General features: G+C 44.4%; 1 protein-coding gene across 1 annotated transcript; it reads left to right on the top strand.

Annotated features, from left to right (window-relative positions):
• Positions 1-432: 432 nt before the first annotated feature.
• On the top strand, positions 433-2,228 carry LOC123105435 (3-ketoacyl-CoA synthase 12). Its single transcript, XM_044527500.1, has one exon. It carries the CDS (start codon positions 564-566, stop codon positions 1,953-1,955), a length of 1,392 nt encoding a protein of 463 aa, XP_044383435.1. The 5' UTR covers positions 433-563; the 3' UTR covers positions 1,956-2,228.
• Positions 2,229-17,104: the final 14,876 nt, after the last annotated feature.

Here is a 17,104-nt window from a genome sequence, read left to right as displayed (position 1 = left end):
TTCTTTGAGAATCATATCCTATAAAATTCCTATAGGCCAAAACATCCGGAAATCATGGCTACAGCCCATAAATAGTAATAATGGTTTCCAGCCAAAAAATGTAGGGCGTGCTTAGGACTCATTTGACCAAGATTTAACCAAGTCTCGATCGAGTGACATGACATGCAAAAAAGAAAAAGAAAAATCTAAAAAAAAATCTACATGGATTTTCATGTAAGATCTCACAGATAGAGCGAGTCGACTGAGACTTAACGAGACAGAAAAAAATAAAGAGAAGTAAATGATTTGCGCTTGCCACCTTTCCTTTTCCTTCCCGCGTTCCACTTTGCCAACATGCAGGTGCGTGCGCTAGGCCTTTAATTTAGCTTCCACACTAGAGACTGGACTGCCCCGCCCCGGCCGCCTATATATACGCTTCCTCGCCACTGCACTTGAGAGCTACAAAACCCTTCTTCTTCCCGACACAAACATACAACTAGCCAGCTAACCCAGTGCACCTACCTCTCTACTGCCCACTTGTTGCCCGGGAGATCAGCAAGTTAATTCACTCGAGATCAACCAGCATGGAGCTGCTGCTCTTGCTCACCGTGCTCCTCTTTGCGCACGCGGTGGCCTACCTGGCCTGGGCCGCCGTCCTCCGGCGCCGGCAGTCGCGATGCTACCTCCTGGACTACGTGTGCCACAAGCCGTCCGACGACCGCAAGGTGACAACTGAGATGGCCGGCGCACTGATCGAGCGCAACCCACGCCTCGGGCTGTCCGAGTACCGCTTCCTCCTCCGTGTCATCGTCGGCTCCGGCATCGGCGAGGAGACGTACTCCCCGCGCAACATCCTCGACAGCCGGGAGGACACGCCGACGCACCAGGACGCGGTGGACGAGATGGACGCCTTCATCGACGACGCCATCGCCGAGCTCTTCGCCAAGAGCGGCGGCTTGATCAAGCCCCGGGACGTCGACGTGCTGGTCGTGAACGTGTCCATGTTCTCCCCCGCGCCGTCCATAGTCTCCAGGATCGTGCGCCGGTACGGCATGCGGCAGGACGTGGCCGCCTACAATCTGTCCGGGATGGGATGCAGCGCCGGGCTGATCTCGCTGGACCTGGCGCGCAACGCGCTGCGGACGCGGCGGAACGCGACGGCGCTGGTGGTGTCGACGGAGTCCATCGCGCCCAACTGGTACCCCGGCACCGACAAGTCGATGATGCTGGGCAACATGCTGTTCCGGTGCGGCGGGTCGGCGGTGCTGCTGAGCAACGACCCGGCGCTGCGCGGGCGCGCCAAGATGGAGCTCACCTGCCTGGTGCGCTCCAACATCGCCGCCAACGACGACGCGCACGCGTGCGCGCAGCAGCGGGAGGACGCGGACGGGCGCGTCGGGATCAGCCTGAGCAAGGCGCTCCCCAAGGCTGCCGTCAGGGCCTTCACCGTCAACCTCCGGACGCTGGCGCCGCGCATCCTCCCTGTGACCGAGCTCGCGCGGTTCGCCGCCGGCCTCGTGCTGAGGAAGCTCTCCTCCTCCTCGCGCAAGCACGGCGGGAAAAGCGAGGGCCCGAAGATCAACTTTAAGTCGGGCGTGGACCACTTCTGCCTGCACCCGGGCGGCACGGCGGTGATCCAGGCGGTGAAGCGGAGCCTGGGGCTGGACGACGGCGACGTGGAGCCGGCACGGATGACGCTGCACCGGTGGGGGAACACGTCGGCGAGCAGCCTGTGGTACGTGCTGTCGTACATGGAGGCCAAGGGGAGGCTTCAGAGAGGGGACAGGGTGCTCATGGTGACCTTCGGCTCCGGGTTCAAGTGCAACAGCTGCATGTGGGAGGTGAAGGGCGACATGGCCGACAAGGGCGCGTGGGCGGACTGCGTCGACGACTACCCGCCGGCCAACACGGCCAACCCCTACATGGACAAATTCGGGTGGCTCAACGACGTCGAAGGCGACACCGTCATGTTCTAATTCGTTCCTCGCTGCTACACGGCCGGCCATCGATCATAACGAGATCGGGGAAGGTGGTGGAGTAGTATACACGTAATAATAGTTAATTAAAATCCATTCGAGCGTACGTGTGGGCTAGACTGTATGATATTAAGTTATACTAGCAAACAAGCCCGTGCGTTGCAACGGGAGTGAAAAAATCACATTTCATACACACTCGAGACATCAGTAAATCTCTTGAAATCGTGAACGATGTCACATGAAAAACAAAATGATAAGTGATGTTGCGCAAAAACATAAAGACGTGATGATTTTTAAAGTGTATTCAAGGTGTTTCCAATTTAGACAATATAAATATCTATCTAGTTGCAAATATCTCTTTACGCATTTGTTGTCGTTCCTTCTCGGTGGTGCCCAACAAATATTTGCATTATGATGAAAATAACATTTGCAAAAGAGCATTATTTTTGCCTCCTTGATATATGTGTTTTTTGTAATCCAAGTCAAGTATTAATTTGGTCGCAAACATGTTAGACAACTCCATCGAAAACAATCAATTTGCAAGGGAATGCATACCAAATGTTCAAGTTTGCATATCAACATCGATATTCTCAAGAAAAAAATTATGGAAACAATTTAAAACAATATGAAAATTAAAGTCAAGCCATTGGTTTACGTAAAGCTTGTATCAGGAACATTGTACATTTTTCCTACATCAGAAACATTTTTATATACACGCTTAATACTTTCCAATTTCATGGTTAACATTTTCCAAAACCTATTTATTTTTTATGTCTACTTATTTTATACACATTCTACTTTTTTGTATACATCAAGAACATTTTTTACGTACACGTTTAACAACATGGTACATGATAATATTTTGAAAACTTATAATTTTTATGTCTACTTTGTTCCATACACATTGTATATGTTTTTGTATACATTTTTTATATATACATCAGAAACATTTTTTCCATGCACATTTAATTTTTTTGATGCACGATTAACATTTACTAAAGAATGAAAAATATATTATTATTTTTCTATACACACTGTACTTGTTTGTATATAATGAAAACATTTTTTCTATACAAGCTTCACATTTGTTTAATGCATGATTAACATTCTTTCAAAGTCCGCATATAAGTGATTTTTATAATTAAAATATTTATAGTATTTCGAAATAAAGCCAAAAGAAGAAAATACAAAGCGAATGTATTAGAAGTGAAAAAGAAAGAAAAAAAAGTGTTGTAGGCCGCGTTGGGCTGGCCCAATCAGGCATCTTATCTAATAGAGAAAAGAGGAGCAAAAAGTGGAGATTCTGGGGTCGAACCTTGGTCTCCTAGGTGGAAGTGCGAGGGTCTAGCCAGTCGGTCTGGCCATGCAGTTGTAATTTGCTGGTGGGTTGGCTCCTTATTGTATCAAAACAAACGGCCGACTTAAAGAAAAAAAACAAATTGTTTTTCCAACTTACCGGTGGCATAGGTGGGTAATTCATGCGAACTCCAGAGGCAAATTGTGCGACGGACGACAGAAACCCAACATGTGAATAGTACCACCTCGCCAGATAAAAAAAACTCAAAAAAATCATCTAATCGCGGGACGAAACTAAGAATATCACCTTGCTTTATTAGTAGGTATAGATTCCATGTTATTCATCCAGTACATATGTATACTCCCTGGAGAATAAAGATACCTAGATAGCTTAGAGCCTCACTAGAGTCGTCACGACAGTAATGGTGATGATTCTTCTTCCTTCCTTTCTAAACAGGAATAGTGTTGTTGCTTCACCGTGGTGAAGTGTTTATAAACTTATAATCGTCACTGTATAGGCTTTCTTGTCATGTACACTCACTTCATACAGAACTGTACTACTATATGTTGTAAGTTTGAGTCGACATATGTATTCTTTTTGAAAATATGTGTGTGACTAGGTCTAGTCAATGTAGAATTAACAATGCTCAAACAAATGACACATGTAAGAAAGAAATCTGTTTATTTTTTTTATGGGTCTCAATGTAAGCTACTAAAAATCTCGGCCCAACAAAGAATTGGCCTATTTTTGCTATATTTATTTGTCTTTTTTGTGTACTAGCAGAGCGGCCGCCCCATGTGCAGGCTAGAATTTTTAAAATTTTATCATGAGAATGAATTATTTGATTTGTCTGTAGAAAATTGGAACGAAAGGTGATCAAATTCACAAATGTGAGCTCTTGGCAAACATATTGTTGTCTTAGGTAAGTTTGATTTTCTCATTGATATATAAAATATATGTTACGACGTAATCAGGTATTTCCTTGCCATGCATACTATACTAACTTTTCATTACCACTCCTATTGTGCAATTTATATTTGTTCCATGTTCTTGGCATCCTACCATGTTGGTTTGTTTTAAGATTTTCCATTCTGAAAAAAGGTGGACATATTAACCTGTTAGTTGTAGGGGTGTGTGTGTGTGTGTGTGTGTGTGTGTGTGTGTGTGTGTGTGTGTGTGTGTGTGTGTGTGTACCTGTAATATTTGCCAATTTTGTCTGACCTGGTATTTTAATTTGAGATACCCTTAAAAAAGTCATGGAACCTAATTTATGGAAGAAGGGAGTAAGAACGGAAGGAAAGGAAGAAAATGAAAAAGACTTGCAAGACAATGACCATGTTAGTAAACATATCAAGAGACCATTCCTAATGAAAACTACAAATAGTAATACCTAAGTATTTGAGTATTTATTCATGAGTAATAATAGAATAAAAAATGGTAAGGTATATATTAAGAAGGTTAATAAATAAATAATTTCATAACTCTCCTATAAAAAATGAATTTGTAATTCAGTAAAACATGAAGTAAAGATCATGAACAAGATCCAAGATCCTGGCTCTCCATAGGTAAAATAGCATAAAACAATATAGACCCTGGCTCTCCATTATGAAGAATGGCGATCATCCTGTCTCCAATTTTTGCCCTTCGCTGAATGTTGCTTCCAAGAAGCTCCTTACGACTGTCCATACATTTTTTCCATTCTTTGATTCTCAGGTCTCCACTTATTTTAGAAACCCGGTATGGACAGTTGAGATTCGTAGGACGACTTGGTTGTATGTTCAAAACATGAAGGCTACCGTGTGTATACATCAGATGAGGCACACAATCATTCGGGATTATCTGTTGAAAAACATAGTAATAACTTCGTAGTTAGCAATGATATGATGTACTAGTTTTAGAAGTGTGCAAAAAGATGCACGGATGTTGTAATAGTACAAAAATCTTACCAGGGTATCTCCATGGTAGTTACCGTAGTTCAACACGTGCACTAGTGGCACGTATTGACCATAATGTTGAGGAGTTCGATTGTAGGCATTGTAATTCTCAAGATCAGTACAAAATGCGACCAGATGATTTTTCTCCTGATAAGTTAGTTTGGAGCCTTCGGTGTAGTAGGTTCTGTCTACCATCTTCCGCACATTCTTTGAAGAATGAAAATAAGCTGTCAATGGAGAATAAGTTGTCAACTATTTTGAAATAAACAATATAAATTACTTAATAACTATGTTAAGCTCACATGGGGGGAAGAATTGGAGGTGTATCCACAAGGACAAAAATCGTAGGTCTCTCTTGCTCGATTATAGGATCACCAAGATCCATGGTAACAAGCATACCCTCATCAAAACCATACATCTTGCAAAGTGCTTCCCAATTTTTGCAACCAAAATGGGTTACACTCTAAGCATTGTACAGCTTTACTTGAAAATCCACACCATGATGGGTACTTAGGATATTTTTTTTGGTTTCCAAACTTTCATGGTCTTCAAAACCCATCCTCTCCAAGACATAGCGTCTTGCAAAGCATGGGATAAGCTAGTCGAATTGGAAAAGATGAAAAATATTGTCATGATTAAAATAGTTGAAGTCATGAGTAATTACGAAAAAAACTTTTATCGTCGGTTGCGTACCGTATGAACATCGAAGGTCTCCTCGAGCTTAATGCTGAAGCGACGATCTTCGTCCAGCACAATGAACCTGTCGCAGATACCTCGGTCGTCGTGGCACCAGTCGCACTCCCCCGGGCGGTTTTCGTCGTTCGATGAGTACGGCATTTCCGGCCTACGTTCATAATTCAAATATTAAACTAGATCATTATTATTAATCACGGGTTGACTATCGATGATCGATGTGTTGGGGAACGTTGCAGAAAATTAAAATTTTCCTACGGTTTCACCAAGATCCATCTATGAGTTCATCTAAGCAACGAGTCTAGGGAGAGAGTTTGCATCTACATACCACTTGTAGATCGCGTGCGGAAGCTTGCAAGGTGATGATGTAGTCGTACTCGACGTGATCCAAATCACCGATGACCTGCGCCGAACGGACGGCACCTCCGCGTTCAACACACGTACGGAACAGCCACGTCTCCTCCTTCTTGATCCAGCAAGGAAGGGAGGAGAGGTTGAGGGAGATGGCACCAGCAGCAGCACGACGGCGTGGTGTTGGTGGAGCTGCAGTACTCCGGCAGAGCTTCGCTAAGCACTATGGAGTTGGAGGAGGTGTTGGGGAGGGAGAAGGAGGCAACCAAAGGCCAAGGACTCAGGTATGAAGTCCCTCCTCTCCCCCCACTATATATAGGGGTGCCAAGGGGGGGTGGCCGGCCCTAGGAGATCCAATCTCCTAGGGGGTGCGGCGGCCAAGGGGGGTTCCCCCCCCCCCCCCAAGGCACCTAGGAGGTGCCTTCCACTAGTAGGACTCCTCCCCCTTGGAAAACCTAGGCGCATGGGCCTAGTGGGGCTGGTGCCCTTGGCCCATGTAGGCCAAGGCGCACCCCCCACAGCCCATGTGGCCCCCGGGGATGGGTGGCCCCACCTGGTGGGCCCCCGGGACCCCTCCGGTGGTCCCGGTACAATATACCGATAACCCCGAAACTTGTCCCGATGCCCGAAATGTTGGGTTTCGTAGTAATTTCAAAAATTTTCCTACGCGCACACAGGATCATGTGATGCATAGCAACGAGGGGAAGAGTATTGTCTACGTACCCTACGCAGACCGACTGCGGAAGCGATGACACGACGTAGAGGAAGTAGTCGTACGTCTTCACGATCCAACCGATCAAGCACCGAAACTACGGCACCTCCGAGTTCGAGCACACGTTCAGCTCGATGACGATCCCCGGACTCCGATCCAGCAAAGTGTCGGGGAAGAGTTCCGTCAGCACGACGGCGTGGTGACGATCTTGATGAACTACAGCAGCAGGGCTTCGCCTAAACTCCGCTACAGTATTATCGAGGAATATGGTGGCAGGGGGCACCGCACACGGCTAAGGAATCGATCACGTGGATCAACTTGTGTCAACTTGTGTGTTTAGAGGTGCCCCTGCCTCCGTATATAAAGGAGCCAAGGGGGGAGGAGGCGCCGGCCAGGAGGAGGTGGCGCAGGAGGAGTCCTACTCCTACCGGGAGTAGGACTCCCCTCCAATCCTATTCCAACTAGGATTCCCAAGGGGGAAAGAGGGAGAGGGGTGGCCGGCCACCTCTCCTAGTCCTAATAGGACTAGGGGAAGGGGGGAGGCACGCAGCCCCCTTGGGCTGCCCCTTTCTCCTTTCCACTAAGGCCCATGAAGGCCCATATGGTTCCCGGGGGGTTCCGGTAACCCTCCCGGTAACCCGGTAAAATCCCGATTTCACCCGGAACACTTCCGATGTCCAAACATAGGCTTCCAATATATCAATCTTTATGTCTCGACCATTTCGAGACTCCTCGTCATGTCCGTGATCACATCCGGGACTCCGAACAACCTTCGGTACATCAAAATGCATAAACTCATAATATAACTGTCATCGTAACCTTAAGCGTGCGGACCCTACGGGTTCGAGAACAATGTAGACATGACCGAGACACGTCTCCGGTCAATAACCAATAGCGGGACCTGGATGCCCATATTGGCTCCTACATATTCTACGAAGATCTTTATCGGTCAGACCGCATAACAACATACGTTGTTCCCTTTGTTATCGGTATGTTACTTGCCCGAGATTCGATCGTCGGTATCCAATACCTAGTTCAATCTCGTTACCGGCAAGTCTCTTTACTCGTTCCGTAATACATCATCTCACAACTAACATATTAGTTGTAATGCTTGCAAGGCTTATGTGATGTGTATTACCGAGAGGGCCCAGAGATACCTCTCCGACAATCGGAGTGACAAATCCTAATCTCGAAATACGCCAACCCAACATCGACCATTGGAGACACCTGTAGTACTCCTTTATAATCACCCAGTTACGTTGTGACGTTTGGTAGTACCCAAAGTGTTCCTCCGGTAAACGGGAGTTGCATAATCTCATAGTCATAGGAACATGTATAAGTCATGAAGAAAGCAATAGCAACATACTAAACGATCAGGTGCTAAGCTAATGGAATGGGTCATGTCAATCAGATCATTCAACTAATGATGTGACCTCGTTAATCAAATAAAAACTCATTGTTCATGGTCAGGAAACATAACCATCTTTGATTAACGAGCTAGTCAAGTAGAGGCATACTAGTGACACTCTGTTTGTCTATGTATTCACACATGTATTATGTTTCCGGTTAATACAATTCTAGCATGAATAATAAACATTTATCATGATATAAGGAAATAAATAATAACTTTATTATTGCCTCTAGGGCATATTTCCTTCAGTCTCCCACTTGCACTAGAGTCAATAATCTAGTTCACATCGCCATGTGATTTAACAGCAATAGTTCACATCACCATGTGATTAACACCCATAGTTCACATCGCTATGTGACCAACACCCAAAGGGTTTACTAGATTCAGTAATCTAGTTCACATCGCTATGTGATTAACACCCAAGGAGTACTAAGGTGCGATCATGTTTTTGCTTGTGAGAGAATCTTAGTCAACGGGTCTGTCACATTCAGATCCGTAAGTATTTTGCAAATATTTATGTCAACAATGCTCTGCACGGAGCTACTCTAGCTAATTGCTCCCACTTTCAATATGTATCCAGGTTGAGACTTAGTGTAACTTTTACAACAAACTCTTTTATCACCTCCATAATCGAGAAAACATCTCCTTAGTCCTTACTAAGGATATTCTTGACCAATGTCCAGTGATCTACTCCTAGATCACTATTGTACTCTCTTGCCAAATTCAGAGTAAGGTATACAATAGGTCTGGTACATAGCATAGCATACTTTATAGAACCTATGACTGAGGCACAGGGAATGACTTTTCATTTTTTTTCTATTTTCTGCTGTGGTCGGGATTTGAGTCTTACTCAATTTCATACCTTTGCAACACAGGCAAGAACTCTTTCTTTGACTGTTCCATTTTGAACTATTTCAAAATCTTGCCAAGGTATGTACTCATTGAAAATCTTATCAAGCGTTTTGATCTATCTCAATAGATCTTGATGCTTAATATGTAAGCAGCTTTACCGAAGTCTTTCTTTGAAAAACTCCTTTCAAACATTCCTTTATGCTTTACAGAATAATTCTACATTATTTCCGATCAACAATATGTCATTCACATATACTTCATCAGAAATGTTGTAGTGCTCCCACTCACTTTCTTGTAAATACAGGCTTCACCGCAAGTCTGTATAAAACTATATGCTTTGATCAACTCATCAAAGCGTATATTCCAACTCCGAGATGCTTGCGCCAGTCCACAGATGGATCGCTGGAGCTTGCACATTTTGTTAGTACCTTTAGGATTGACAAAACCTTCTGGTTGCATCATATACAACTCTTCTTTAATAAATCCATTAAGGAATGCAGTTTTGTTTATCCATTTGCCAGATTTCATAAAATACGGCAATTGCTAACATGATTCGGACAGACTTAAGCATAGATACGAGTGAGAAGGTCTCATCGTAATCAATTCCTTGAACTTGCCGAAAACCTTTTGCGACAAGCCGAGCTTTGTAGACAGTAACATTACCATCAGCGTCAGTCTTCTTCTTAAAGATCCATTTATTCTCAATTGCTTGCCGATCATCGGGCAAGTCAACCAAAGTCCATACTTTGTTCTCATACATGGATCCCATCTCAGATTTCATGGCTTCTAGCCACTTTGCGGAATCTGGGCTCACCATCGCTTCTTCATAGTTCGTAGGTTCATCATGATCTAGTAGCATGACCTCCAGAACAGGATTACCGTACCACTCTGGTGCGGATCTTACTCTGGTTGATCTACGAGGTTCAGTAGTATCTTGATCTGAAGTTTCATGATCATTATCATTGGCTTCCTCACTAACTGGTGTAGGTGTCACTGAAACAGTTTTCTGTGATGAACTACTTTCCAGTAAGGGAGCAGGTACAGTTACCTCGTCAAGTTCTACTTTCCTCCCACTCACTTCTTTCGAGAGAAACTCCTTCTCCAGAAAGTTTCCGAATTTAGCAACAAAAGTCTTGCCTTTCGGATCTGTGATAGAAGGTGTATCCAATAGTTTCCTTTGGATATCCTATGAAGACGCTCTTCTCCGATTTGAGTTTTGAGCTTATCAGGATGAAACTTTTTCATATAAGCATCGCAACCCCAAATTTAAGAAACGACAGCTTAGGTTTCTTGCCAAACCATAGTTCACACGGTGTCGTCTCAACGGATTTAGATGGTGCCCTATTTAACGTGAATGCAGCTGTCTCTAATGCATAACCCCAAAACGATAGTGGTAGATCGGTAAGACACATCATAGATCGCACCATATCTAATAAAGTACGGTTATGACGTTCGGACACACCATTACATTGTGGTGTTCTAGGTGGCATGAGTAGTGAAACTATTTCACATTGTTTTTAACTGAAGGCCAAACTCGTAACTCAAACACTCTTCTCTATGATCAGATCGTAGAAACTTTATTTTCTTGTTACGATGATTTTTCACTTCACTCTGAAATTCTTTGAACTTTTCAAATGTTTCAGACTTATGTTTCATCAAGTAGATATACTCATATCTGCTCAAATCATCTGTGAAGATCAGAAAATAATGATACCTGTCGCGAGCCTCAATATTCATCGGACCACATACATCAGTATGTATGATTTTCAACAAATCTATTGCTCGCTCCATTGTTCCGAAGAACAGAGTCTTAGTCATCTTGCCCATGAGGCATGGTTCGCAAGCATCAACTGATTCATAATCAAGTGATTCCAAAAGCCCATCAGTATGGAGTTTCTTCATGCGCTTTACACCAATATGACCTAAACGGCAGTGCTACAAACAAGTTGCACTTATCATTATTAACTTTGCATCTTTTGGTTTCAATATTATGATTATGTGTATCACTATGATCGAGATCCAACGAACTATTTTCATTGGGTGTGTAACCATATAAGGTTTCATTCATGTAAACAGAACAACAATTTATTCTCTTACTTAAATGAATAACCGTATTACAATAAACATGATCAAATCATATTCATGCTCAACGCCAACACCAAATAACACTTATTCAGGTTCAACACTAATCCCGAAAGTATAGGGAGTGTGCGACGATGATCATATCAATCTTGGAACCACTTCCAACATACATCGTCACTTCACCCTTAACTAGTCTCTGTTTATTCTGCAACTCCCGTTTTGAGTTACTAATCTTAGCAATTGAACTAGTATCAAATACTGAGGGGTTGCTATAAACACTAGTAAAGTACACATCAATAACATGTATATCAAATATACTTATGTTCACTTTGCCATCCTTCTTTTCCGCCAATCACTTGGGGTAGATCCGCTTCCAGTGACCAGTCCCTTTGCAGTAGAAACACTTAGTCTCAGGCTTAGGATCAGACTTGGGCTTCTTCACTTGAGCAGCAACTTGCTTGCTGTTCTTCTTGAAGTTCCCCTTCTTCCTTCTGCCCCTTTTCTTGAAACTAGTGGTCTTGTCTACCATCAACGCTTGATGTTTTTCTCGGTTTCTACCTTCGTCAATTTCCGCATTACGAAGAGCTTGGGAATCGTTTCCGTTATCCCTTGCATGTCATAGTTCATCACGAAGTTCTACTAACTTGGTGATGGTGACTAGAGAATTCTGTCAATCACTATCTTATCTAGAAGATTAACTCCCACTTGATTCAAGCGATTGAAGTACCCAGACAATCTGAGCACATGCTCACTAGTTGAGCGATTCTCCTCCATCTTTTAGCTATAGAACTTGTTGGAGACTTCATATCTCTCAACTCGGGTATTTGCTTGAAATATTAACTTCAATTACTGGAACATCTCATATGGTCCATGATGTTCAAAACATCTTTGAAGTCCCGATTCTAAGCTGTTAAGCATGGTGCACTTAAACTATCAAGTAGTCATCATATTGAGCTAGCCAAGCGTTCATAACGTCTGCATCTGCTCCTGCAATAGGTCCGTCACCTAGCGGTGCATCAAGGACATAATTCTTCTGTGCAGCAATGAGGATTTAACCTCAGATCACGGATCAAATCCGCAACATTGCTACTAACATTTTTCAACACAATTTTCTCTAGGAACATATCAAAATAAACACAGGGAAGCAACAACGCGAGCTATTGATCTACAACATGATTAGCAAAATACTACCAGGACTAAGTTCATGATAAATTTAAGTTCAATTTAATCATATTACTTAAGAACTCCCACTTAGATAGACATCCCTCTAATCCTCTAAGTGATCACGTGATCCAAATCAACTAAACCATGACCGATCATCACGTGAGATGGAGTAGTTTTCAGTGGTGAACATTGTTATGTTGATCATATCTACTATATGATTCACGCTCGACCTTTCGGTCTCCGTGTTCCGAGGCCATATCTGCATATGCTAGGCTCGTCAAGTTTAACCTGAGTATTCTGCGTGCGCAAACTGTTTTGCACCCGTTGTATTTGACGTAGAGCCTATCACACCCGATCATCACGTGGTGTCTCAGCACGAAGAACTTTCGCAACGGTGCATACTCAGGGAGAACACTTCTTGATAATTTAGTGAGAGATCATCTTATAATGCTACCGTCAATCAAAGCAAGATAAGATGCATAAAAAGATAAACATCACATGCAATCAATATAAGTGATATGATATGGCCATCATCATCTTGTGCTTGTGATCTCCATCTCCGAAGCACCGTCATGATCACCATCGTCACCGGCGCGACACCTTGATCTCCATCGTAGCATCGTTGTCGTCTCGCCAATCTTATGCTTCCACGACTATCACTACCGTTTAGTAATAAAGTAAAGCATTACATCGCGATTGCATTGCATACAATAAAGCGACAACCATATGGCTCCAGCCAGTTGCCGATAACTCGGTTACAAAACATGATCATCTCATACAATAAAATTTAGCATCATGCCTTGACCATATCACATCACAACATGCCCTGCAAAAACAAGTTAGACGTCCTCTACTTTGTTGTTGCATGTTTTACGTGGCTGCTACGGGCTTAAGTAAGAACCAATCTCACCTACGCATCAAAACCACAACGATAGTTTGTCAAATAGACTCCGTTTTAACCTTCTCAAGGACCGGGCGTAGCCATACTCGGTTCAACTAAAGTTGGAGAGACAGTCGCCCGCAAGCCATCTATGTGCAAAGCACGTCGAGGGAACCGGTCTCGCGTAAGCGTACGCGTAAGGTTGGTCCGGGTCGTCTCGTCCAACAATACCGCCGAACCAAAGTATGACATGCTGGTAGGCAGTATGACTTGTATCGTCCACAACTTACTTGTGTTCTACTCGTGCATATAACATCAACATCAATAACCAGGCTCGGATGCCACTGTTGGGTTTCGTAGTAATTTCAAAATTTTCCTACGCGCACACAGGATCATGTGATGCATAGCAACGAGGGGAAGAGTATTGTCTACGTACCCTACGCAGACCGACTGCGGAAGCGATGACACGACGTAGAGGAAGTAGTCGTACGTCTTCACGATCCAACCGATCAAGCACCGAAACTACGGCACCTCCGAGTTCGAGCACACGTTCAGCTCGATGACGATCCCCGGACTCCGATCCAGCAAAGTGTCGGGGAAGAGTTCCGTCAGCACGACGGCGTGGTGACGATCTTGATGAACTACAGCAGCAGGGCTTCGCCTAAACTCCGCTACAGTATTATCGAGGAATATGGTGGCAGGGGGCACCGCACACGGCTAAGGAATCGATCACGTGGATCAACTTGTGTCAACTTGTGTGTTTAGAGGTGCCCCTGCCTCCGTATATAAAGGAGCCAAGGGGGGAGGAGGCGCCGGCCAGGAGGAGGTGGCGCAGGAGGAGTCCTACTCCTACCGGGAGTAGGACTCCCCTCCAATCCTATTCCAACTAGGATTCCCAAGGGGGAAAGAGGGAGAGGGGTGGCCGGCCACCTCTCCTAGTCCTAATAGGACTAGGGGAAGGGGGGAGGCACGCAGCCCCCTTGGGCTGCCCCTTTCTCCTTTCCACTAAGGCCCATGAAGGCCCATATGGTTCCCGGGGGGTTCCGGTAACCCTCCCGGTAACCCGGTAAAATCCCGATTTCACCCGGAACACTTCCGATGTCCAAACATAGGCTTCCAATATATCAATCTTTATGTCTCGACCATTTCGAGACTCCTCGTCATGTCCGTGATCACATCCGGGACTCCGAACAACCTTCGGTACATCAAAATGCATAAACTCATAATATAACTGTCATCGTAACCTTAAGCGTGCGGACCCTACGGGTTCGAGAACAATGTAGACATGACCGAGACACGTCTCCGGTCAATAACCAATAGCGGGACCTGGATGCCCATATTGGCTCCTACATATTCTACGAAGATCTTTATCGGTCAGACCGCATAACAACATACGTTGTTCCCTTTGTTATCGGTATGTTACTTGCCCGAGATTCGATCGTCGGTATCCAATACCTAGTTCAATCTCGTTACCGGCAAGTCTCTTTACTCGTTCCGTAATACATCATCTCACAACTAACATATTAGTTGTAATGCTTGCAAGGCTTATGTGATGTGTATTACCGAGAGGGCCCAGAGATACCTCTCCGACAATCGGAGTGACAAATCCTAATCTCGAAATACGCCAACCCAACATCGACCATTGGAGACACCTGTAGTACTCCTTTATAATCACCCAGTTACGTTGTGACGTTTGGTAGTACCCAAAGTGTTCCTCCGGTAAACGGGAGTTGCATAATCTCATAGTCATAGGAACATGTATAAGTCATGAAGAAAGCAATAGCAACATACTAAACGATCAGGTGCTAAGCTAATGGAATGGGTCATGTCAATCAGATCATTCAACTAATGATGTGACCTCGTTAATCAAATAACAACTCATTGTTCATGGTCAGGAAACATAACCATCTTTGATTAACGAGCTAGTCAAGTAGAGGCATACTAGTGACACTCTGTTTGTCTATGTATTCACACATGTATTATGTTTCCGGTTAATACAATTCTAGCATGAATAATAAACATTTATCATGATATAAGGAAATAAATAATAACTTTATTATTGCCTCTAGGGCATATTTCCTTCACGAAATAGGACTTCCCATATATAAATCTTTACCTCTGGACCATTCCGGAACTCCTCGTGACGTCCGGGATCTCATCCGGGACTCCGAACAACATTCGGGTTACTGCATATACATATCCCTACAACCCTAGCGTAACTGAACCTTAAGTGTGTAGACCCTACGGGTTCGGGAGACATGTAGACATGACCGAGACTCTCTTAGTCAATAACCATCAGCGGGATCTGGATACCCATGATGGCTCCCACATGCTCCTCGATGTTGTCATCGGATGAACCACTATGTCGAGGATTCGATCAAACCCTGTATGCAATTCCCTTTGTCAATCGGTACGTTACTTGCCCGAGACTCGATCGTCGGTATCCCAATACCTTGTTCAGTCTCGTTACCGGCAAGTCACTTTACTCGTACCGTAATGCATGATCCCGTGTCCAACACCTTGGTCACATTGAGCTCAATATGATGATGCATTACCGAGTGGGCCCAGAGATACCTCTCCGTCATACGGAGTGACAAATCCTAGTCTCGATCCGTGTCAACCCAACAGCTACTTTCGGAGATACCTGTAATGTACCTTTATAGTCACCCAGTTACGCTGTGACGTTTGGTACACCCAAGGCATTCTTACGGTATCCGGGAGTTACACGATCTCATGGTCGAAGGAAGAGATACTTGACACTTGCAAAGCTCTAGCAAAACGAACTACACGATCTTTTATGCTATGCTTAGGATTGGGTCTTGTCCATCACATCATTCTCCTAATGATGTGATCCCGTTATCAACGACATCCAATGTCCATAGTCAGGAAACCATGACTATCTGTTGATCACAACGAGCTGGTCAACTAGAGGCTTACCAGGGACATAGTGTGGTCTAAGTATTCACACGCGTATTACGATTTCCGGATAATACAGTTATAGCATGAATACAAGACAATTATCATGAACACTGAAATATAATAATACTTTTATTATTGCCTCTAGGGCATATTTCCAACAGTCTCCCACTTGCACTAGAGTCACTAATCTAGTTACATTGTGATGAATCGAACACCCATAGAGTTCTGGTGTTGATCATGTTTTGCACGCGAGAGAGGTTTAGTCAGCGGATCTGCGACATTCAGATCCGTGTGCACTTTGCAAATCTCTATGTCTCCATCTTGAACATTTTCACGGATGGAGTTGAAACGACGCTTGATGTGCCTGGTCTTTTTGTGAAACCTGGGCTCCTTTGCGAGGGCAATAGCTCCAGTGTTGTCACAGAAGAGTTTGATCGGCCCCGACGCATTGGGTATGACTCCTAGGTCGGTGATGAACTCCTTCACCCAAATCGCTTCATGTGCTGCCTCCGAGGCTGCCATGTACTCCGCTTCACACGTAGATCCCGCCACGACGCTCTGCTTGCAGCTGCACCAGCTTACTGCTCCACCATTCAACATATACACGTATCCGGTTTGTGACTTAGAGTCATCCGGATCTGAGTCGAAGCTAGCGTCGACGTAACCCTTTACGACGAGCTCTTCGTCTCCTCCATAAACGAGAAACATGTCCTTTGTCCTTTTCAGGTACTTCAGGATATTCTTGACCGCTGTCCAGTGTTCCTTGCCGGGATTACTTTGGTATCTTGCTACCAAACTTACGGCAAGGTTTACATCGGGTCTGGTACACAGCATGGCATACATAATAGATCCTA

The sequence above is a fragment of the Triticum aestivum genome, chromosome 1B (assembly GCF_018294505.1).
Source record: "Triticum aestivum cultivar Chinese Spring chromosome 1B, IWGSC CS RefSeq v2.1, whole genome shotgun sequence".
NCBI lineage: Eukaryota > Viridiplantae > Streptophyta > Magnoliopsida > Poales > Poaceae > Triticum > Triticum aestivum.
This window is presented reverse-complemented; position numbering and strand designations above follow the sequence as displayed.